The following is a 24,679-nucleotide window of genomic DNA, read 5'->3' as shown; positions in this document are numbered from 1 at the left end:
TGTTTTTCTCGCAGCGTTGCGCCTGCGCAGCCTGCAGGCGGGGCCTTCCCGCGCCCGCCTGCTCAGCTCTCCCGCTCTCGGCCAGCTTCCCTTCAGCTTTTTCCCTGCGGGGTCATCACAGGGCGCCTAACGCGCGCCCGCGGGAAGCCCGGGGGCGGGGCGCGGCGCGGCGCGCACCGCACGTCAGGGTCCTTCCGGGCGGAAGTCCACCGGCTTCCAAGGCGCTGATTGGCTTTCAGGCTCGCGCCTATCTCGGCCCCCGCTCCAGTCAGTTTCGGGCTGGTTGGCGCGGAATCGAGCGGCTTCGGGACCATGGCGCCCGTGCACGGGGACGACTCCGACCTGGGGGCGAGCGGTGAGGGACAGCTCTGTACGCGGGACACTTGGTTGGGAATGTGGGCGCCGTGACATTGCGGATTGTGGGTGGTCTCTGCTTGCTTTCTGCCCCAGGGAGGCGCGCTCTCACGCGCTGCCCCCGGGTGTGTTTGGGTGTTGATTTTGGGCGTCCAGGGCCGGAGCCCTTTCGTGTCTTTCGGGATTTTCTCGCAGGGCTGTTAAGTCTCAGCAAATCCGAGCGGCTCCTTGTAGGGTTTTTTTGCTTGGGAAACTGCCTCGGCTCTGCCACTGATTGCCACACTTGCTTGCAGTTCATTTTACTCGTATTTGTTCTGATGGGGCGTCCCCACGTGCTGGCACAACTTGATGGAGTGCTCTGGGTGGAGCACTGTCTCTGTGCAAAGTGTTTCACAGCTCCCACCTGCAGTGTCCATCCGCTTGGAGGCTAGGGCAGAACAGGTAGGCTCCTTGTGTTTGTAGAAACTCTGAGAAGAATTGGTCTAGGTTGGAAGGGAGCAGAAAAGCAAGCTGCCAGCGCTGTCATCTGATGCCAGAGCATTTTGTCTTTTTGGGTAATGGGTTTCTACTTTATGTGTTAAGAGTTTTTCTTTCCAAGTCTTCTATGGAACGCTCTTAGGTGCTGCATAGAAATACTGTTTGAATATAATCATCTTGGGGTAGTTTCTTAAAAAATGCAGTTAAGCATTTTTGATGTCCTCTGTCAGCGGTAATCTTTTTATTTCCAAAAATAGAATACTGAACTGCAAATTGCTTTGTCTGATTTCTGATTTCTGATTTTTGCATGGCGTTCAACTAAAGTGTGACTTGAGTGAACTTCTAACTTAAAATCAGATGCTTCGCTGTCTTGCTCAACCATCACATCTCCTGTCACTCATCCTAATCAGCTTCCTTTGCATTCACCTAGTTGGGAATCAAATTTCAATTTGTTCTCCGAGTCTTTGGTTTTTAAAGACCACTTATTTTGTAGAGTCGACTAGTCAGGATTACAAATGGGATGTGGAATACAGATGCGAGGATGTGAGCGGCCTTTTATCCGTGATTTGCCACTAAGCCCCTTTTCACCCTAAAAACTGTCCGTTATCCATGAGCATCAGGAAAGTACTCACTGGGGGAGACTGCAATCTTGATACCTCTCTTAAGTTCTGGTGTTGATTAAGTTGTTCTGGGAACTTGTGACTGGAATTTTTCCTTTAGAGGAGACTGAAAGATTTTTACCTGAAACATTGCTCTGGGCTAGTATCTCACTTGGGGAGGATGGAGTTAGTCCAGATGGTGATTTTGAAACATTTTGAAACTTGTCTAACTGTGTAACTGGATTTTCCTATGCTTACCCTTTTTTTCAGGGCTTAGATATTTATGTGAATCATTCAAAATATTCCTCCACCCCCGCCCCCCCCCCAAAAAAAACCTCAGGTGATTTTTTGCTGTATCATTTGTTTTCATTTTATATGAAAGGGGAGAGACAGAGACAGGAAGATGAAGGGCATCCATGTGCTAGTTCACTCCCTCCCAAATGGCGGTGGGAGCTGGCCTGGCCAGGGCTGGGAACTCCCCCGTGCCTGGCAAGGACCCAAGTGTTGAGTGTTGAACTGCTGCTTCCTGAGTTGTGCTTAGCAGGAAGCTGGACTCAGAAGCAGATCAAGGGATTGAATTTAGGCACTCTGATGTGAGTGTCTCGAGTGACTTTCTTTCTTTAAAAATGTATCTTTTTGTTCCTGGAATTCTGCAATCCTCAAAGTGTGATTGCACAGCTGCAATAAAGTTTGTGCACATCCTCCAAAATTTGTTACTTATTTTTATTGGAAAATCAGATTTACAGAGAGGAGAGACAGAAAAATCTTCTGTCTGCTGGTTCATTCCCCAAGTGACCACAATGGCTGGAGCTGAGCTGATGCGAAGCCAGGAGCCAGGAGCTTCTTCTGTGTCTTCCACGCGGGTGCAGGGTCCCAAGGCTTTCAGTCATCCTGTACTGCTTTCCCAGGCCACAAACAGGGAGCTGGATGGGAAGTGGAGCAGTGGGATATGAACTGGCATCCATATGGGATCCCGGTGCATGCAAGATGAAGATTTAGGTACTAGACTCTCACATCGGGCCCCCGAGTGACATTCTTAACTGCTGTGCCGTATACCTACATTGGCTTTTTCCCGCTTAAATATTAGAAAGTAGAACACTTTGGCAATGACAGTGGAATGTCTGTAGGTCAAAAGCTAGGTCATACTAGCTGCTGTGTATGTATGAGAAGACATCAGGGATGCTTAATGACAAAAAGGTGGATACCAGGGTTCATTGTTCATTTGACAAATACTATGTGCTTCCTAGACGCAAGTGTCATAAGCTGTAGGAACCAACTCCAGCTGATTTAAGCAGAAAAGGCATTTATGAGAAGAATATTATGTTATTCACAGAAACTTCTGGAGGCCTGGAAATCCATTCCCATCCCAGGGATGCTTAGCTGGGAAGGAGTTAAGTGCTGCCACAAAACTGGGCCAGTTAGGAGATCATTGCCAACTGTTCTCCAGTGCTTAATGCTATAGCTTCTACATTAGGACGTCGCTGGCACTGTTGGCTAAGGGTCTCAGTCCTTTTGCAGCTGTTGCAAGCAGCAGACTTTCCCTGAAGCCCACCCCACATTGTGATACTAGCTTCTGATGATTGTTCTAAACAAATGTGGGCTTCCACATATATTTACCTACTTTATTTGAAAGGCAGGGGGAACAAAGATCTCCTGTTGGTTTACTCCCCAAATTCTTATAACAACCAGAGGCTGGCCAGGCCAAAGCCGGCAGCTGAGAACTTAATCCTAGTCTCCCGTATGGGTGACAGGCATTGAAGTACTTGAGCCATCATCCACAGCCTTACAAGGTGTGCATTAGCCGGAACCTGGAACCCCTAAGCACAGCTGAAACTGCTGAGCCTGAGCCCCTGATATGGGGTGAGGCGCTGTCAGGCAGCATCTGACCCGCTGCACCAGATGCCTGCCCCAAGTTTCTGATTCAGAGTTTGGAGCAGGTATTCTGCTTTGGCGGGACTGATTTTATAAGCCCTTGCAAGGGTAGCTGGGAAGAAGTGTCAGCTTTTTCAGCTTCAGTGGTAGGATGTGAAGGGTTAGAAAGGGAGAATTTTACAGTACCAGCAGTTTCCACTGTTGCCAGTTTACAAGGGCAAGGCCCTTGGCCCCTTACTTGTTTAACTAATGAGCTCATATTGCCCAGTAAGTGCTAAAGTTAGGATTTGCTGCCTTTTCTGTGGAAAACTCCCAGTTCTACTCTCTGTATGTTCTCAGGTTGAGTTTACCTTCCACACTGAGTTTCTGAGTACATTTTCATCCCTTTGTAGTTTGGCTCATCCCACTTCTCTGCTTCTCACACTGTTTTCTGATGAACTGTCCGCTGTGAAGCTGTCCCTGATTTCTCAGGCGCTATTTGGGCTTGCTACTCTGTTCAGTGCTGTGTTCTTACCTCGTTGGTGGCAGGGTGTTTACTGTATGACAGTAGCCTCCAGTTCTTTTGCTTGATGGTACGCCCCTCTCTTTGTATTTGTACCTCAAACCCTGTGTAGTAGAACAGTGTTGCCTGAAAGGTACATCTGTTTTCAAGTGCCAGGGCTTTTGTTAGGTGTCCTGAGAGTGTTGAACGCAGCGAGGTCAGCCAGCTGTCCGCTCTTAGTGGTCATGCGCAGTCATCTCGGAGACCTTTCACATAGGTCTGCTTGCAGTTATTGAAATGATTTGAGTGACACTGAAGATTTTGTGACTGTCATCACTAAGTACCTGTATTTCTTACTTTTCACTTAATGCCTTCCTGAAAATGAATGTCAAAGTCAAATGTGAAAGTCAAACAATAGACTGAGATATTATAGAGCTTCCATTTCCAGAAAGTTGAGGAAAAAGAAATAAGCTCGCTAATTTTATACTTTACTGCTAAGAGTTTTCAGCAGTTTATTGGCAGTCTTTGATACACATTCTTTAGATTGTGTCTTGTATTTCAGACAGCTTAATGTTGTTAGAAATGTTGCAGCAGCGTTGGAGCAGTTAGGATACCTCATTCTTTAAAAGAAATTTTTTTATTATTTATTTGTATTGGAAAGGCAGATTTACAGAAGGAGAGGCAAAGATCTTCCATTTGCTGGTTCACTCCCCAAATGTCTGCAATTGCCGGAGTTGAGTGAATCCAGGGTCAGGAGCCAGGAGCTTCTTTTGGGTCTCCCATGCGGGTGCAGGGTCCCAAGGCCTTGAGCCATCCTCCACTGCTTTCCCAGGTGCATTAGTATGGCACAGGATTGGAAGTGGACAGATGGTACATGAAGTAGCACCCATATAGGATGCCGGTGCTTGGAGGTGGAGGATTAGCCAGTGGAGCCATTGTACTGGGTCCCTGTTGGGTGTCTGTTGTCCATACTTCGTTCCTGGGCTACTCCTTTTTGCAAGTTAATGAACACCATGTACAGTAAAATATAACATTTCACAGAGCTTAGTGCTGAACCTGAACTCTTGGCTGGCAGGCAGGACTCTCAAAGTCTGTGTGTGGGGTGCTCAGTGTGATGGCAGAGCATGAGCAATGAAAAAGTTGAACTGTCATCCTGTAATACACTAGCCGACTGTGGCCTTGAGATCAGTGACGGAGTCGCCAGTCTCCACAGAGGCATTTTGTTAAAATCTCCCAGTCCCTGGCCTAGTCCTCCGTTGAAACTCCAAGGACTTTATCTGAACCTCTGTCAGGCATCTATGACTTCTAAATATTGTTTGCTTGTCAGCTGCTATTTCTGTCCCCTATTAGAGTGTAAGTTCTGAGAGTTCAGGTGTGTGCCTTTACGATCTTTGTCTCTCTCTAGCAGCTAGTACTTGCAAAAATAGATGTTCCTTGGAGCCTTTCGAAGGTTAATGGAATACAAAATGAACTGTTCTTCTTTTATACCTGCAGCGTTACTTATAGCCTGTCATTTCTACTGCAAAAATTATGGACTAGCTGATGGCTGATCTCTTTTCTCTGGTGTCTCTGCAGGATCGCAGGTGAAATTTGGGATTTTCCTCTTTTTAGAGGAAAAAAAGTTAACAGTTATTTTTGCTGAATCTTAGGAAAAATTTCTGAAGAGCCACAGAATCAAAAAAGTTGGCCACCAGCTTAGTGAATTATTCATATTCTAAAACAATCATTTGTATAATATTGTATAGTATTGATCAGAAATGTTCCTTTGCTTTTCAGGGAAGATGGCCGACAGTTTTGTAACACCTCGTGTGTATTTTTTTTTTTTTTTTAGCTGTGTCAGATTCAGGGAGTTTGGTAGCTTCTCGAGTGCGGCGAGAAAAAAAGTCAAAAAAAGGGCGCCAGGAAGCTTTGGAAAGATTGAAAAAGGTCAAGGCCGGCGAGAAGTATAAATATGAAGTAAGTCGCCATTTTTCTTTTTTCTGTTGTGCTTTATGTAATTTATAGCCTACATGTAGTCAAATGTCAACTTTGTTGCCAGTTAGCAATATACATATCACTTCAAGTCTCTTAAAATAGTAATTTCTTAATATTCTTAATATTGAACTTGTGCGCATGATATATATGAATAGATATATGAATATGATATATGTATTATATATGTATATATATATGAAAAGATTATAGGTAGTACACAACCTTTAAACTTTCTGGAAGGTACTTTACAAATAAATTTTGAATTCTAAATCAGGGATAGGCCTTTTGACAGCAGTTAAGTCGCTGCTTGGGAGGTCACAGTCACTATCATTTGCTTGGTTCAAGTCCCAGGTACTCTGCTTCCAGTTCAGTTTCTTGCTAATGTGCACCCTGGCAGGCAGCAGGTGGCTCAGGTCTCCCCGCCACGCACAGCTGGGACATCTGATGGCCTTCCAGGCTCCTAGCTCTAGCCTGGTCCCGCCGTGCTGTTATAGCCCTCTGAGGAGTGAAGCAAGAGGTGGGAGATCTGTCTCTCTCTTCATGCCTTTAAAAAATAAAATGAAAGGAAATGAAAATTTAAAAAGTAAAACTGCAACATGAAAGGACCTGCAGTTCTCCCTGTTGCAGCCTGCATCTCTAGTACGTCCCAGATCTCTGCTGAGGGCCCTTAGAGGAGCTCTGACTTTACTCAGAAGCTGCTGAGCAGTCTGGCTAAGCACTGCTTGTCCACGGAGGGGATTGTTCTTAATCTCGTTTGCCAAAGCAGGTGGCAGTGGAGACTGGACCCTACTTCTGCCATGTTCAACTTCTAAGATGGAGTGTGGTACTCTTGGGTCATTTTCCTCTGCCCGCTATTTGTGGCCTGCAGGTAAAGAAAACGGGACTATCATCTGCCCAACCTTCATTGCCCCCCTGAGCATCTTTTACTTTCTCAGGATTGGAAAGTAACTAACATTAGGGAGTAATACCCACTCATACACTTTTTGAACCAGTACATTGTTCAGGGGTTGTTTAATTCTTCAGTGAAGGAGTAAGTTAGGCACTATGATTGACAACATTTTGCCTGTGGGCTATCCGGTCACAGTAACCGATTCTCTGTTTGAACTCATGCAGTCTGACTTGAGAATGTGCTTGCTTAACCAAGTCCTGTGCTGTATTGGGCAGTTTAACAAACAGAAGAGGATTCCTGCCACTTGGCCCTCTTTGTTCAAGTTTGAACGAGGCCTCTGGGTCATAAAGGGCTGCTAACAGGATTGCAGTGGAGATGCTCCTTTGCAGGGACTCTGTGGCACATTTCAAATGATGATGAGGGTTTTTGTTGAAACACTCACATGAATTAAATGGGTCTAAGAGTTCAGGCTGAGCAGTAGCAGTGCTTTTTTTAAAGATAGAGTGAAAATGGACTTTTTGGAAATAGTTTTCTGGTGTCTTCTTGGTAGTACATAATGAATTACTTAAGTAAGAGTCCCAAAAATGTCTTCAGCCAGCTAGAGCAATTGAGTTAGCTGCCCTGCGTCTCACACTTGGTAAATAGAGTAAAATTGGACTCGTTTGTGTCTGGCTTGTTGAAAACAGTCTGGCAAGGTAGGTGGTTTCTGTTACTGAATCGTAAAAGGGCAAATCTCAGATCGAGATCTGTGTTTGCTAATGATTCCTGTCACGTAGGCTAAAGAGGTGATGATGAAAATCCAGCTGAACTGGTAGATGCGGTAAGAATCTAGTCAGCTCTGCCCATCAGGTTCGTAAAGCCCTGTGCTCAAGTTTTTTCCTAGGATTTTTGCTGTTTAAGTGGAATTGTATTTCTTATCCGTCATCTGAAAAAGGCAGTGAAACTCTTGAGACAGGGAGAAATGTTTTGAAATTTTTAAAGAAAATTTGAGAGGCAGAGAGCCAGAGAGAGACCAATAGAGGTTGATCTGCTTTTCACTGATTTACCCCCCTGACTGCCGCTTGTAAGAGCTCAGGTTGGGCTGGCTGACGCTTAGAGTTCGGAACGCTGTGTAGGTTTCCCAGGGAGATGGCAGGGACTCAGCTGCCTGCTGCCTCCCAGCTGGTATGTTACTAGGAAGCTGGAGTCAGGAGCCAGGCATCAAACTCAGGCAGATCCCAATTGGCACTTTAGTTGTAGGCTGAATTCCTGCCCTGGAGGAGCAGGTGTTTTAGTGAGATGCAGTCTGTGGGATCTTCCTGAGCAGCCCCTAGGTTGCCCTCTGGTGAGGCCAGTGGCATCTGCTCTGTTGCTTTAGCTGTGGAGAGGGCGAGGTGGAATGCTTCGTCGGCACCAGCACCTCATGGTGAGCCGGTGCTTTGGCAGTGAGGCAGCTCATGCCACTGGCAGACCTGCCACTCTCCCAGGCTTCAGTTTCCGACAGCTCAGTGTTTAAGTCCTGTGCAGCTGAAAGGTGTGAGTGTAGTGGGTGATTAGCTGTAGTGCACACAGGGAGCACCCCAAAACCATTTCTGATTTGCTTGTAGAATGCAGAGTATGTTTGTTTTGCTGATTTCTTCTGGGGGATGGATGAAGGAGATTTTCTTTTTGAATCGCAGTTGGTGAGTGAGCACTTATAACAAATCTTGTTTGTACCCAGAACAGCCATCCGGCAGTGGACAGGGCAAAGACGTACCTTACAGGCCTGTTTAGGACACCCCAGTCTTGAAATTACAATTGAATAATCCCAAAGCAGCTAATGAAGAATTGGCTATAATTCAGTTTGTTTTTTATGAAGTAGATGAGTAATTGATGGTGTGACAAGTGTGTTATGCTAATGAATCATTTAATCTTATGTTAACACCCACCTAAAAGGAATACTAAGTTAATTGATGTCTGTTTAAGGAAAACCCTGTGGTGGTGTTGAATGTCAGAACTCACAGTTTGGTTGCAGCTACTCCGTCAGGCTGCCATTGCAGTTTCACTTTGACAATTTTTTCCTCCGAATGGTTTCAACACTTCGTTTGAAGCTTTCTCTCAAACTTGTGTAATGGCAGGTTGAGGACTTCACAAGCGTTTATGAAGAAGTTGATGAAGAACAGTATTCGAAACTGGTTCAAGCACGCCAGGATGATGACTGGATTGTGGATGATGGTATATGAGAGGCAGTTGCCTTCCAGGCGCTGCATTCATTGCTTCTTCAAGATTCTGTTGTGTGGGTCAACAGATGAGGTTGTATAGCACTGTTAGGATCATGCTCTGGCTTGGTGTTTCTTTAACTGAACGTGAGGAAGCAGAATGGCAACAGTTTTTTTGGACATTTTGGAGAATGTGGCACATGCTTTAGGATATAGTATAGCTCCTCCAAGAAATGGCTTAATAGCAATTGGGAGAAGCCATGCGCGTATTCGGCAAACACATAGCTTTTGAAATCAAGGGACAGGGATTCAAATTCTTTCCCACTTTTGAACCATATAACCTTGAACAAGGTACTTCAATGTCTCTCCTGGATTTTTTAAAAAAATGTGTAATATGGGGGTAAGAAAACCACCAGTCTCCTAGAGTTACCAGGAGAACTACAAGAGGTTCGAAGTATGAAAAGTGACTTGAACAGTGGAAAGCACTGTGTAAAGACTGGTCATAATATGTGGAAACTCACTTATTGCCACTTAAAGAATCTATTTCTTGAGTGTGGGCACTCACTACAGGGAAGAGATGTACACCGTGCTTTGGCTATATTTCTGTTTCTACTTCTGTACTTGGCAAGTCAGGTATAGTCAGTTTTACCTTGTAGACTGAAATACCTTTCTGGCTTGTAGGAATCTTAAATCTTTTTATTCTTCTGGTGGAGTACAGTTGCTATAAAACAGCCTGTATGGGAAATTGGTCTATTGGCCATGTTGTTTCACTGGCTCACTTAACTAGTTGCAGTGTGTTTTGATTTTGACTGCACACCTGGTGTGCGGATGCTGTGCCTTGTCTGACACCTGTTTGAACAGGATTCTGCTGCACTTAAGAGTGGCACAGGCAAGGAGAATATGTGGATGTGTATAAATGGTTTTATTTTTGGTTCTGTCTGAAATCCTATTTTTAGAAAATTGATCCTGATGTTAAATTTGCTTCTTGTAGATGGCGTTGGTTATGTGGAAGATGGCCGGGAGATTTTTGATGATGACCTTGAAGATGATGTCCTTGATGCTGGTGAGAAAGGTACCTGTGTTTTATTTTGCAAGAGGGTGTCATTTTGAGACTCAAAGAACTCTTTAAAACGTTGAGATGGTTTGATCGTGTTGTAGCTTCCATTTGTGGAAGAGGAAGCTGCTGGACAGAATGTGTACCGATATGAAGAGAAGCAGAGTTACATGGAAGGTTAAACATAAGCAAAAAGAACACCAGGAAAGAAGAAGCTTCATGTCTCAATTATCTAAACAGTGTAGTCTTTTATGTACTTGAGATTTTTGGTGCAATTGTTTTACACTTGCTGATTTTGAGGGCTGTAACTATTGAATGATATCTTCAAATTCCTGCTAACGTAATTTGCTTTTTTATCTGGTAATTTTATAGTACAGTAACGAAGTTTAGAACTAGTGCAAGCAACTGGTTTTGTTTAACTGAAATTTAAAATTTATGTGGACAAATGTCAAATTTTCTTAAGTTTACAGTAATAAGCCTTTTTTTTTTTTTTTTTTTTTGAGTAGGGCTGATCTAGATCCTGTAAGATGAGAATGGGAAATTCTTTTTGTGGGGCTTAATTCATTAGTTTTCTACCACCAAAACCAATTTTATTGAAGTATATTTAATGTATTTATTTTCCCATTTAAAGTCAACAGTTCACTAGCTTTTAATTTAGTCATATAATCATCGCTTTTTAAATGAATTTAGTGTAAATAATATTTTTTAATTTGTAAAATGTTTTATGAAAAGAAAAATCATGTAACATTGCAAAAAAAGATTTATTTGACCAGAAAGGCTAAGAAACGTTTTGGCTTTAACAGACAGTCTGAATTTTTCATTTGATTGACATTTTGCAGCATTTCTTTAAACTGTACCTGTCCCTTTCCCACATACACAAACTCTGGAGTAAATGTTTTTCAATTTCAGCAATATCCTTCTAATAAGGACATTTCTGTACTTAAGCACAATACCATTTTCATGATATTTATCTAATATATTGTCCTTATTAAAATTTTCCCTGCTAGCCCAATAATGTCTTTTATAACTGTTTTTTAAAATGTAGCATATACACTAGTTTTCTTGTCTTTTTTAATCTGTGTAGATTGTTGCCACCTTTCTGTCTTTGATGACGTTTCAGAATTTTTGCATTTGTTTTCATTTATTTGAAAGGCCTTGTGAAACCTATACATGCATAAAAGATCTTCCATCTGCTGGTTTATTCTTTAAATGTCTGATACAGGTGGGTTGAACTGGTCTGAAACCAGGAGCCTGGAACTCAGTGTGGGTCTCTACTGGGTGGCAGAGACCCAGGGACTTGAGCCATCCCCTGCTGACTTACGGGGCACACATTAGTGAAGTTGGAATTGGAAAGGGAGGTGGAGCTGGGTTCAAGTTCCCAGGTAGTTGGATATGGGATGTAGCCATACCAAATGGCATCTTAAACTTCTAGCACCAAATATCCACTCCTGACATTGTTTTTATTTGAGAGGTAGATGCAGACAGAGATGGCTTCTGTTGGGCAGTTTATGCCCCTCATGTCTGTAGTGGCTGATGGTGAATCAAGTTGAAGCCAGGAGTGAGGAGTTCAATCATGTATCCAGTGTGAGTGGCAAGGACCCAAACCATCATTGTTGCCTTTTGGGCTGTGCATTACCACGAAGCTGGAATTGGGAGGAGAGCTAGGACTTGACCAGAGGTACTTTCATATGGGATGCTGGTGTCCCAACCTGAGCTTTAACCTATAAGCTAAACAGCCACCCCCATGACATTACCACTGTTAGAGGGACCAGGCTAGGGTTTGGCCCAATTGCTTTCTCATGTTTAGTTTTAGAGTAAGTATTTTTTCAGCAATAAATAAATGTTTGTGGGGTCAGCATAATGGATCAATTGGCTAATCTCCTGCCTGTTAACACTGCCATACCATATGGGTGCTGCTTCATGTCCCAGCTATTCCACTTCCCATTCAGCTTCCTGCTTGTGGCCTGGGAAGGCACTAGAAGATGGTGCAAAACCTTGGGATGCTGCACGTGCGTGGGAGACCCAGGAGAGGTTTCTGGCTTCTTGTTTCAGATTGGCTTAAGCTCTGGTGATTGTGGCCATCTGGGGAGTGAACCAGCAGATGGAAGACCGTTCTCTCTGTCTCTCTTCCTCTCCATGAATTAGCCTTTTGATGAAAATATTAACTCTTTGAAAATGTTTGTTAATAAATGTTTTGGCTAAGTCTACGATAGAGATGAGGTTATGACCTTCCCATTGGCCATTTCAGGGACATATCACAGTCCCAGTCCTTCTGTTATTGCTTATATGAAGATGTTGTTTGACAGATTTCTTTTTTGAAAAGTCAACCTTTCCCTCTTTGTAATTAATGCAAATAAAGGGTGGTAACTTGGGACCACGTGTATATCCTGATTCCCCATAAATGTTTACCCAGGGCTTTCAGCATCTGTCGATGCTTCTTTGTCTCCTTTTAAGATTATTGTTTCAAGGTCACGATTTTTAAAAAGTTGGCTGTTGGAACTCAGTATCCAGTTTATCTTTCCGCCTTTCAAATGAAAATTTAAAAATTAAAAAAAGCAGCGTCATTATTTTGTGATGTTCAAATTATCTCAGATTTGGTTGTTGACAGTCCTTTTTGTGCTGGTTCTGTCATCTTTTTGACATGACCCCATTAGTTTGAGTATTTAGTTGCTTTGTGGACTAAAATTCCAGGATAAGCTTGTACTCTTCTGTCCCAGACCTGAGATCAACCAGTTCTGCTAAGGATCCTGGTTCGTTTTGTGGAGAATGATACTTAGCTCTAGAGCATAAGGTGTGGTTCCTGCTGCCGAGGTATCATGGCTTCTAGGCCCTTACAGTGAACAGAGTTAGGGAGTTATAGGAGGCAACTTCCAACCCTTTGACAGAATGGAATTAAGAGATACGTTTCTTCTGATGCAGAATTTTGAAATCTGTGCATCAGTTTTTCGTGATACCTGTTTTCCATGAGGAAAATCCTCGTATGTATGGCATTAATTCATATTGAAACTAATCCTAATGGGAGCCTTGTCAGAAATTATAGTTTTGCCTGGAATTCAAAGGTCAACTGTTTATGATATGGATCCCACTGTAGTCATGTTTGGAAATAGCAGTGTAGAAAAATTAATTCCCAGTGAAGAAATATTGATGGTAAAGCACAGCATAATGAGAGAAACCCTGAATTGTGGAAGGATTCCATGTCAAATGCTTACCTGTATTCTTTATAGCTTTTTGTTCTTCTGTTGAACCTAGCTGTGATGAGAGTGAAGCCTGCTCACGAAGCCTGTTCTGTTTGTACTTTATATTAAGTGTTGAACTCTTCTCTGCTAACCATTTTTGACCATTAGCTATATTCTGCTTTCAGATAGCTCCCAAGTGATTTCAGTAAAGCATATGTTTCTTGGTATAGTTCTTACCATTTTTACACTGTATTATAAACTTTTTTATAATCTTAGGTACGCCAAAAGTACCTTCTTTTGCATTGTGGGAAAATATGTTGATCATAACATATGCTGTTAGTGACACTTAGTACATTCATGGTGTTTACAACCATCATCATTATCTAGTTCCAGAACATTTCCATTAGTCTGAACAGAAACTCCATACCTATTAAGTAGTCATTCCCTAGACTGCCTTCCTGACAACCATAAATCTTTCTGTCCCTGGATTTGCCTGTTCTAGATATTTCCTAAAAATTGAATTATTTAATAGATGGTCTTTGTGTCTCACTTTCACTTACGTAATATTTTCAAGTTTCTCATTTATTTTATAGCAAATGTTAGTGCTTTACTTCCTTTTATGGGAGAATGATATTCTGCTGCATGAATAGCAGTTTCTCATTTTTTGATCCAAAAAATGAACAAGATGGACGTTTGGTTTGTTTCCTGCCACTTTTCATTTTTCAAAGATATATTTTATTTCAAAGGCACGGTTAGGGGTAGTACTGTGGTGCCATTCCATGTAGATGCTGGTTTGAGTCCCTGCTGTGTTATTTCCAACCACCCCTCTGCTAATGTGTCTGGGAAAGCAGCAGAAGATGGCCCAAGTACATGGGCCCCTGCACCTATGTGGGGAACTGAGAAGCTCCTGGCTCCAGGCATTGGTCCAACTCCAGCTGTTGCGGCTGACTGGGGAGTGAACCAATGGATGGAAGATCTCTCTCTCTCTCTCTGTGTCTTTCAAATAAACAAAATAAGACAACAGATAGGAAGAAAGTCATAGTTACAGAGATGGAAAGACAGAAAGGTAGAGATCTGCCATCCACTGGTTCAAATATACTTCATGGATAAGTAATTTGATAATCATGTTTTTGAAATCTTTATTGATAATTTAAAAATACAAGTTTTATTGGTTTGTTATAAGTAGAATTTGCAATTTGTTCTAGAGGTAAAGGAATTTTGTAATTGAATTTTGGTTGCTATGATAGTGACTTTTGTAAGTTTCTCATAAAAAAATTTTTTTTAAAGATTTATTCATTTTATTACAGCCAGATATACAGAGAGGAGGAGAGACAGAGAGGAAGATCTTCCGTCCGATGATTCACTCCCCAAGTGAGCCGCAGTGGGCCGGTGCTGTGCCGAGCCAAAGCCGGGAACCTGGAACCTCTTCCAGGTCTCCCACGCGGGTGCAGTGTCCCAATGCATTGGGCCGTCCTCAACTGCTTTCCCAGGCCACAAGCAGGGAGCTGGATGGGAAGTGGAGCTGCCGGGATTAGAACTGGTGCCCATATGGGATCCCGGGGCTTTCAAGGTGAGGACTTTAGCCGCTAGGCCACGCCGCCGGGCCCCATAAAAATTTTTTTAAAAATTATTTATTTGAAAGAATGAATGAGAATGAGACATTGATCTTTCATCTGTTGGTTCACTCTTCAGCAGTTTGGGCTTGGCCAGGAGCCTGGAATTCTATCCTGGTCTCCCCTGTGGGTGGCTGGGGTCCAAGCACTTGGGCCCTCCTCTGATGCTTTCCCAGGCACAGAGCTGGGAGCTGGATCGCAAATGGAGCAGCTGGGGTTTGACCCAGTGCAAACAGGCTGCTGGCCTCACAGGTGGTGGCTTAACTGCCACAATGCTGTCCCCCCGCTACCTTCTGATTATTGTGCATAGTGTTCGTATGAACATTTGTGTGCAAATTTTGTGTGAACAGCTGTCTTATGGAGTATACCCAGAAGAATTGCTCATATGTATTTGTTTCCTTTCTTACTGAAAAGATAATATCTGTAGTTTTCTGCTTTTTCTTTCGCTTAACAATATATCCTAAAAATCAGTATGCATTAGCACTTGGAGATCTTCTTTCTGATTTATTTTGATGTTGATATATAGTTTTCCATTGTATAGATATAATGTAACTTATTCATCTGATTTCTTTGGATGGACAGTTATACTATTTTCAATCATTTATTTAAATTATGAATAGTGGCATATTGAATAACTGTGTATATGGTGTTTTCCTCAGTAAAATTCCTTGGATTGCTGGCTGAATGCACATCAAATTTTACCAGTTATTTCTAAATTCTTCTTCACAGAGTTGTCTTATGTTAAATTCCTGTGAGTGACACAGAGTATGTGTTTCCTGCAGTCTTGCTAACAGAATGTGTTGTCAAACTTTAGAATTGTTGCCACTCCGACATATGAGAAGTGATAACATCAGTGTTTTCACTTGCTTTCATTTTATGCATGAATTTAAGCACCTTTACATAGAACCTAATGACTGTTTTTATGTGTTTAGAGCATTTGAACAGTTTCATATTTAATAATTTTGTTGTGATTCATATGATGTTTATACTACTTGACTGCAGGTGATTAGCTGGTGCTGTTTATTAAAAAGTCCATCTTTTCCCCTGTGGTACAAGATGCCATGTTTATTATTTAGTAAATATCCTTAAATAGGCGCATCTTTTTCTGGAGTTTATTTTGTATTTTGTGTGGTCTCAATATTTTTTAACTCTACCACAGTATCTTATTCATTCTAGGGTTTTTTTTTTTAAGATCAAGACTATTCTGAGATGAATTAGATAAAGACTGATAGTGTTAGGAAGCTTTCTAGGTAATTAATGCATGGCCATAAGAGAAAGCATATGGTGAACATTGTCCTTTAATGGACAAGCAGTTTCTGTTGTCTTTTGTGTTGAAAAGATGTGTTGTATGAATCTGGTTGCTGTTATTCAAAAACTAGAGTATTGTAAGTGATTATCTCATTTCTTTATGGTTGAGTTGTCTTTTGATTCAGTACACAGCCAAATAGATGATTGAATGAAGGCTGTTGTTCATCTCTTAATTTCAGATTAGCTTTATCTTTTTATTTACAACAGGAAAACAAAACTTCAGCTGCCACTTTTTATAGCTTTCTATTTGAGTAACTAGGGGGAGGGAGGAAGTAGTAGCTGTGGAAAGGGAGAGAGAGCGCATGCGTGAAGGTAAGCACGCCCATCTGCTGGTTCAGCCTCAGTTCCCTGTGATGGCTTCTGGCCAAGCTAAGCCTCCAAGCCCAGTGGTGGAGCCATCACTGCTGCTCCCCAGGATGTGCAGTAGCAGGGAGCTGAATCCCATTATTGAACCCAGCTATTGTGGATTGTGGGTGTCTTTTTTTTTTTTATTATTTTTTTTATTTTTTTTTATTTTTTATTTTTTATTTTTTTTTTCTTTAATATTCATTTATTCATTAATTACATTGCATTACATGACTGGGATTCCCCCCCTTCACCCCAAACCCTTCCCCCATCATGAATTCCTTCACCTTGATGCATAACCACAGCTCAAGTTCCGTTGAGATTCCCTAATTAAAAGTTTACACCATACAGAGTCCAGCATCCCACTTGTCCAGTTCAAGTTCAACGGCCTCTTAGGGAGGCCCTCTCAGGTTTGTAGGCAGAGCCAGCAGAGTGTCACCTCGATCAATTAGAAGCTCCAACATATCATCAGCAACAGTCCAGGTATGATGAGGCTGGTGCAGAGTCCGGATTGTGGGTGTCTTAACTAGTGTCTTAACTGCTAGGCTAAGCACCACCCATAGCTCTACTTTGAAAAGCACTTTTTGTTTGCACTAACAATAGCAATTATGTAGTCACAGCTAACTCATCCTGCTATTTAACTGGTATTTCATGAATTTTCGTAATAATATTTAGCTTAAGTTTCTTGAAATAAGCACATTCAAAAGATTCTTACTGTGTACCTTGTATAAAATCTGATATTTTTTTGGACTCTTAACCTTTTTCTTCTGAACTCCGAATCTATAAAGCAGCTGATTAGGCTCTTAGCTCTGTGTTTTGCTTTTTGCTGGTGCATGTGTCTAAATAACTCCTATCCCAATAGGAAAGGATGCTAAAACAAACAACAGAGGCAAGCGGAATGTGAAGAAGCCCGCCGTGACAAAGCCCAACAGTATCAAGAGCATGTTTGTTGCTGGCGCTGCAAAGAAAACTGCAGATGTAAGTTTCAGAGTTGCTTTACCTTTTGTCTTTTCCTTTTTTGAAGTGAATTTAATATTTGGTTATACCAATGGTAGGTGCTCAAGAGATATTTGAGTAAGATTTTTTCAATTTTTACTCATTAAGTCCAATGTAAATGTTAAGTGAATTTAGGCACTGCAATGGTTGGGAGATAGAAAATGAACAGAAAAATTGAATTGGGTTTTTATTTTAGAAATTAATGAGAGATCATGGAATGAGGATATAAATTAAGACTGGGAGGTATATATTTTGGAATTATATATGCATGTGTTTGCTGAAAGCTCTAAGTGGTAGACAAGCAGTTGAAGTGAGAAGTGAAGAGGCAAGGGTTGTAGGTTCTCGCTTTCATACACGTGTGTGTGATCTGATGTGAAAAGTGAAAGTATAGGGCTTTCTCATTTTACCTTTGCTTATCATTTCTAGAAAACCGTAGACTTGTCCAAAGATGATCTGCTAGGGGACATTCTACAGGATCTGAACACTGAGGTAAGTGAATCTCTACGAGTTGTAAACCATTCAGCGGTCATAGGCTGAAGAAACAGATTTCGGGATTTGGGGCAATGCTGTGAAGTCGCAGTTGAAGCTGCTGCTTATTATACTGGCATTGCATGGATGTGCCAGTTTGAGGCCCAATTGCTTCACTTAGGATCCAGCTGTCTCCTAGTGTGCTGGGGAAGGCAGCAGAAGATGGCCCAAGTACTTGCTGACCTGCCACTGATTAGGGAGACCTGGCTGCAGTTCCAGGCTCCTTGTTTGAGCCTGGCCCAGCCCTCACTGTTGCAGCCATTTGGGGAGTGAACCAGTGCATGGGGAATCTTTCTGTCTTTATATGTTTCCCTCTGTCTGTAAGTTTGCCTTTCAGTTAAATAACTAAATCTTTAAAGAAAAATAAGCAGTTTAATAATTTTACCAAATTGCATTGTTATAATTATTACATTTAAAAAAATTAAAGATATTTTTATTGAAAAGTCATAATTAAAAAAAAAAAGGCTGGGATATTACCACCACCACCACAGTCACCAACATAAAAACAAGCCCTTCAAATTGGTTTCTTTTCCTCGTGTTAGGCGAGGCATTTCCATCTGTTCCAGCTCTGTGGTTATGTAGATAAGACTGTATAGGTATGTTTGAAGTTGTAAAAATTCACCCAGAAGTCAGGTCTCAGGGTACTCCCTGCTTGTGTTCTGTCTCTGTAGTATTTGTTCCCTAGATGGATGGAGGCCTGTCAGTCTGCGCAGTCAGGTGTGAGATTGTCATCTGGAATTCCGAGTGAGCGTGAGGGAAGATTCAGGGAAGCCAGCCTTGCTGGCACTTGCACATGCCCACTGGCACCATGACTTTGAAATTGGTCCATTTCCCATGAGACCAGCTGTTTTTGGGGAGGTGCATTGCTCTCTGTATTATGGAGTTCTAGCTCGACAATTTTAAATGGAATCTTCTAGAAGAATATTCTGTTAAACATAATAATGGAGGAAATTACAGGGGGTGGATTCAATATCTGTTCTGGTTTTCTAGTAATGTCTGTAGTGTTGTTGCTATAGTAAACTGCCATGCACGAACATTGATGGGGGGACAGGGGGAGGAACAGAATTCTTTAGTTACTGGGCTTCAGTGAGTGAAGAAATGTACGTTTTCTCTTGTGTGGTAAACCAGGCATGGCAATGACTGTCTGTCTTACGCGTGCTTTTAGACGCCTCAGATAATTCCACCACCTGTGATAATACCGAAGAAGAAAAGATCCCTTGGAGCGTCACTGAATCCGTTCTCAGCGCATGTCCCCAAGGTAAAGCAAGCAGGAATGCCTTCAGTCTTGACATACACTATTGTTTATACTTACTTTATTGCTTTCCTCTGAGAAATACCTTTAAATTTGCTTTTGATTTTTGTTTTAAATCAGGACTGCCACTCAATATGGTTCGTATATCTCAAAAATAGCATGTGCTTGCTTTATTTTTCTAGTAAATTTTATAGTAACTAGTATGTGTTTATTATAGGTATTACAGCTGTGCTAAATGCAATAATTTTCTTTCTGGAAACAAGTATTTTTTTGTAAACCTGGGTAACGGTAAAATAATTGAAGCTGTTACATTAATAATACATAAAATCTTTTTATAAATGGGAGCTGTCATTATCTCTGGTCAGGGTAGGACAGTTGCATATTTTTAGTATGCAGGTCTAGCTGACTAAACGTTTGAAAACATTTGCAGGCAGTTCCTTCAGGAAAAACTGCTGCCCCTATCTTGCGGAAGGCACCTCCATTAACTCCTGTTTCTCTCACATGTGTCGAGTTTGCTGGTAAGTCCCGTTAGAAAGGAGAACAAGGGTGGTAAGCTACTGCTGCCAGAAATGGAGGTCTTTTGGTAGAGGAAACGGGGGTAACTTCAGAGGTATTGTGTTGACATGTTTAAATGTGAAAAATGTGATTTTGTATCAGTGAAAGTATAAAAACAGGCCCATTAGCTGTTTGAAGAGAAATTCAGACAGTGTAAGACAAGGGGGTGGGCTGCCATTTTGCTGCTGGGGAAGCTTTGTGCCCCCTGGCACTGACACATGCTGGGAATGTGTGATGATGCCTGCAGGAGACATGCAGGTAGTGCGTAGAGAAGATGAGCAGGAGCTGGGGGCGATGGAGTTTGAAGATGGAGACTTTGATGAGCCCATGGAGTCTGAGGAGGTGGACGAAGAGCCTGTGGCTGCCCAGACAAGGATCCAAGAGAGTGAGCCCACAGAGGGCGTGAAACATGAGGCAGATCCTGGGAAAGGGACCACATCTTACTTGTAAGAGCATTTTATGACTTTTCTGGCAAATAGCCCTAGAAATATTCTGTTGGATCTTGAGAGGATTTTGAAACTGTGATTTTTGCAGAGGAAATTTGCTGCCAGATGTCTCCTGTTGGGACATGGATCAGGCAGATGACAGCAGTTTCTCAGTTCAGGAAGTTCATGTGGATTCCAATCACCTCCCATTGGTCAAAGGGGCGGATGAGGAACAAGTGTTCCAGTTTTATTGGCTGGATGCTTATGAAGATCCATACAACCAACCAGGTAATGCTGCATAAGGTAACCAGATGCACATAATCCATACTGGCCCCTTTAAAGCCTTAATGATTGTGGTGGGCAAAGGCTCTTCCTTCTCTTGCTTGCTACCCTAATGGAGAAGAGCTGGGATGTGAATAATCCCTCAAGATGCTTATTCCAACAAGCAGCTCTGCATGGTTTTGGAATGTATACTTGAGGTATCTGAAGTTATAGGAATGAGCTTTAGGTGAAGACAATCACTGCTTTGTCTCTTTTATTCAGCATTTTTGAGCACTGGTTGTGTGCCAGACTCTGAGAGTAGGTAGACAAGGTGACTAAATTTCCATATGCTGTAATGGAGCTTATATGCTAGTAGGGTGGGAATAAGTGGAGGAAAATTAGTAATAAATAAGAGGAAGTGGTACGTGATGTAAAAGATGTACATTAGAGGATGGCCCAGGAAGGCTTGCCTGAGGAGAGGCCTAGGGCTGAGATCTGAGGCTCATGCAGAGCTGAGGCAAGGGCATTGCAGGTTGAGAATGTGTGTGCAGAGGCCTGGCCGAGGATGCTTGTGCCTTAGTAATAGCTCAGTGACCAGATGACCGTAACCTAAAGTTAGACATGAGAGCACAGACCGGATAATGAAGAACCTGGAAAGTATATCAGGGTGTTTGAATTTTATTCAGAGAGCAGCTGGGTGGCATCCGAGGATTTTCAGTGCAGTGCTGATGGTTACATAACTAGGCTTCCATTTTTGCAGAAATGCTCTTGATTTGTCTGGAGTGCAGTGTATGTGTATACATGGGTGTGTGCGAGCAGGGCTTGGGCTGAAGTGGAGTGGTGCAGCAGTATGGAAACCTTGGCGGTCAGTCAGTCCAAGGCACAGGTGCTAGTCACTTGGGCCCTAGTGACTTGGGGAAGAGGATAGAAGTGAGGGCATTCTACATGCTTATTTAAAGGTTTACTGATTTATTTGAAAGTAAAAGAGAGAAGGGGAGACATGAGAGATTTCCAGTCCCCCAGTTCACTCTTGAAATGGCTGCAGTGACCAGGGCTGAGCCAGGTCAAAACTAAGAGCCGGGATTAGAACCGGTGCCCATATGGGATCCAAGTATGTTCAAACCAAGTACTTTAGCTGTTAGGCCACGGCGCCGGGCCCAAAAACTGAATTTTTAAAAGCTGTTTCCTGGAAAATCAAGATGGCGGAATAGGGTAAGGACATGTTTAAACGGACGGAGAAACATTTAATCAGGATGAAGCAGAGAGGACCTATTCCAGGAAATAGGAAAGGACAGAACAACAGCAGAGGGGTACCTGGAGACTGACAGACACAGGAAAGCAGCAAAAACAACGGTGTGGTGCTGCAGTGACTGATACTCCAGCAGCATTCAGCTAATGGAGATCTGAACTCCACCAGCATCCGGAACTCCACCAGCAACCAGGTGGGAAGGGACTTTCACTGGGAGTTTGGGAGGAAAACCCAGACAAAGAACTGTCCTTCCTGCTGGTCCGTTGGATTTGACCAAGAGCAGAGACAGAGCAGCAGATCCCAGATGGACAGTGTGAGAACAGGGTGGATTTCACAGCCCAGTCAGCCCCCTAGGGCTGAATTGGGCGCCATTTTGCGTAAGGAGGCAAAGGCAAGAGAAAGGACTGAGCATACACTGAGCTGGGCGTGAACTCATTTCTGACTCAGTGAACTGTAGCAACGTGGCATTCTAAAGGTTCCACCCAAGACAGGTCTGGGTAGCCCTAAGACCTGATGGCCAGCAGATCAAGAACTGAAGTAGTGGTATGTCAGGTGCCATTTTGTAAACTGTGGCAATAGCTTTAGGACTGCAGGGACAACAGTGAACTGCACATGTGCTGAGCTCGTGAGAACTCACTGAGTTCAGCGAATTGCACTGGTCCCACAGGAAAATAATACCAACTGTGTCATCGTACGGGTCAAAATAGGTCCGTGTGGCACCCAGACCTAACGTCCAACAGGTTCTGACAAGATCAGTGCCACCAACAACCTAGCTATATAGGACACCTGGTGTCTCTCCAATCCTGGGACCTGCTCCAACCGGAAATGGGAGAAAGGTTGCAGAGACAATGGTGCAGCCTCAGCACGGTATCACAGGAGGTGGAGAGTGGCGAGACAGGAGCTGGGGCTGTGGAGACCATGGTGGAAATCTAACATAAGAACCCAGACCTGGAACTCGCTGGAGGGAGTGACACAAGTGGCTGCAAACAAAAAGCTGTGTACCAACTGCAATAAGTAAAATCAAACTGTAGACCTGTGGGTGACAGAGTTTAGAAACCTGCCCCAAGGAGAAGACTCTGCTAACCAGAGAAGTGCAATAACCAAGAGCAAAAGAAGAGACAAAGGCACAATGAATATTACTGAAAACTTCCCTGCAAAGGAACAAAACCCTATGCCAAGTTCAGAGTTCACTGAGGAAGACATCGAGAAAATGGGGCATACAGAATTCATAAAACTCATTTTAAAGCTTCTTATCAACAATGAGAAACACATGCAAGAGTTCAAAGAATTTAAGGAAGCAATAAAGCATATCAAGGCATATATCAGAAATTAAGAATACAGTAGAGCAAATTAAAAGTACAATGGAGAATCTCCAAAATAGAATGAAGCAAGCAGAAGAAAGCATCCCAGAATTGGAAGATATTTCCTGTCATCAGGGGGAAGCAAACAAAAAGCTGGAAGCAGAGCTGGATCAGGCCAAAAAAAGTATTCAAGAATTGAAAGACACTATGAAGAGGCCAAATATAAGAGTTATGGGAGTCCCAGAAGGTGCAGAAAGAGAAGCTGAGTTTGCAAATGTATTTAATGAAATAATAAGGGAAAATTTCCCTAATCTAGAGAAAGAATTGGGAAACAACATCCAGCACAGAACTCCCAACAGGCTTGATCAAAAGTGATCTTCACCAAGACACATGATCATCAAGCTCTCTTCAATAGAACATAAGGAAAAGATCCTTCAATGTGCACGTGAAAAAATTCAAGTGACATATAAAGGAATGCCAATTAAACTCACAGGAGATCTCTCACAGGAAACTCTACAGGCAAGAAGAGAATGGAGTGACATATTCCAGATCCTAAAAGAAAAAAATTGTCAGCCTAGGAGAACATATCCAGCAAAGCTTTCTTTTGTCTTTGACAACGAAATAAAATTCTTCCACCGTAAAGAAAAGTTACAAGAATTTGCCTCTTCCAAACCTGCCCTACAAAGGATACTTCAAGATGTTCTCTTGACAGAGAAGAGGAATAGCACCTACCAAAACCAAAGGCAAATGTGAAGAACATCCCAGTAAAATGACAACAGAAGACTAAACCAATGAGCAATCCATTGTTAAAATGACAGGACCAGGCCCGGCGGCGTGGCCTAGAGGCTAAAGTCCTCACCTGGAACGCCCTGGGATCCCATATAGGCACCGGTTCTAATCCCGGCAGCTCCACTTCCCATTCAGCTCCCTGCTTGTGGCCTGGGAAAGCAGTCGAGGATGGCCCAAGGCTTTGGGACCCTGCACCCACGTGGGAGACCTGGAAGAGTTTCCGGGTTCCCGGCTTTGGATCAGCCCAGCACTGGCCCGTTGCGGCTCACTTGGGGAGTGAAACATCGGATGGAAGATCTTCCTCTCTGTCTCTCCTCCTCTCTGTATATCTGACTTTGTAATAAAAATAAATCTTTTAAAAAAAAATGACAGGACCAAAGTACCACCCATGTATATTAAACTCTGAATGTAAATGGCTTAAGCTCAATCAAGCGTCATAGGTTAGTAGACTGGATTAAAAAACAAAACCCATCTATTTATTGTCTAGAAGAGACACACTTCACCAACAAAAATCAGCAGAAACTGTATCACGTGGGTTTTGTTGTTTTCAGTGCTGGCCTGTACTGATACAGGTTGGAGGCTCACACTGCAGCATTGGAGCACAGCGGCATTTGCTGAGCAGCCAAGTTATTTTTAATTTTGTATATGTTGATTGTAGCATTAATTTTTTAAAAAAAACTTTTTTGTTTATTTGGAAGGTAGAATTACAGAGAGTGAGAGGAAGGGGAGAGAGAGAGAAACGAAGAGGAGGAGGAAGAGAAGAAAGCAGAGACGTTTTGCACCTGCTGGTTCACTCCCCAAATGACTGCAGTAGCTGAAGTTGAACTGATTCAAAGCTAACAGCCAGGAGCTTCCTCTGAGTCTCCCATGTGGATCCCAGGGCCTCAGTGTTTGGGCCATCCTGCACTGCTTTCTCAGCTGCTTCAGCAGGGAGCTAGATCAGTGTCCATATAGGACGCTGACTTCACTGGTGGCAGCTTAACCTGCTACCGTGCTGCCCCAGG

General features: G+C 42.7%; 1 protein-coding gene across 4 annotated transcripts in view; it reads left to right on the top strand.

Moving 5' to 3' along the window:
- Nucleotides 1–236: 236 nt before the first annotated feature.
- POLA1 (DNA polymerase alpha 1, catalytic subunit) overlaps nucleotides 237–24,679 on the top strand; it is a 297,480-nt gene continuing 273,037 nt past the window's right edge. For 3 of the 4 annotated variants that reach the window (XM_058659192.1, XM_058659191.1, XM_058659189.1), the window contains exons 1-10: nucleotides 237–355; nucleotides 5,615–5,739; nucleotides 8,743–8,839; nucleotides 9,815–9,895; nucleotides 17,182–17,297; nucleotides 17,742–17,804; nucleotides 19,009–19,101; nucleotides 19,526–19,613; nucleotides 19,898–20,096; nucleotides 20,185–20,363. In XM_058659192.1, coding sequence (XP_058515175.1) covers nucleotides 313–355; nucleotides 5,615–5,739; nucleotides 8,743–8,839; nucleotides 9,815–9,895; nucleotides 17,182–17,297; nucleotides 17,742–17,804; nucleotides 19,009–19,101; nucleotides 19,526–19,613; nucleotides 19,898–20,096; nucleotides 20,185–20,363 — 1,084 coding nt within the window. In that variant the 5' untranslated portion in view covers nucleotides 237–312. The remainder of the gene's footprint in view (nucleotides 356–5,614; nucleotides 5,740–8,742; nucleotides 8,840–9,814; nucleotides 9,896–17,181; nucleotides 17,298–17,741; nucleotides 17,805–19,008; nucleotides 19,102–19,525; nucleotides 19,614–19,897; nucleotides 20,097–20,184; nucleotides 20,364–24,679) is intronic. The other variant, XM_058659190.1, reaches the window with a different exon arrangement.

Source organism: Ochotona princeps, chromosome X (genome assembly GCF_030435755.1).
Source record: "Ochotona princeps isolate mOchPri1 chromosome X, mOchPri1.hap1, whole genome shotgun sequence".
In the NCBI taxonomy this organism is placed as follows: Eukaryota; Metazoa; Chordata; class Mammalia; order Lagomorpha; family Ochotonidae; genus Ochotona; species Ochotona princeps.
The sequence above is the reverse complement of the archived record's forward strand: the minus strand, read 5'-3'. Positions and strand labels throughout refer to the sequence as shown.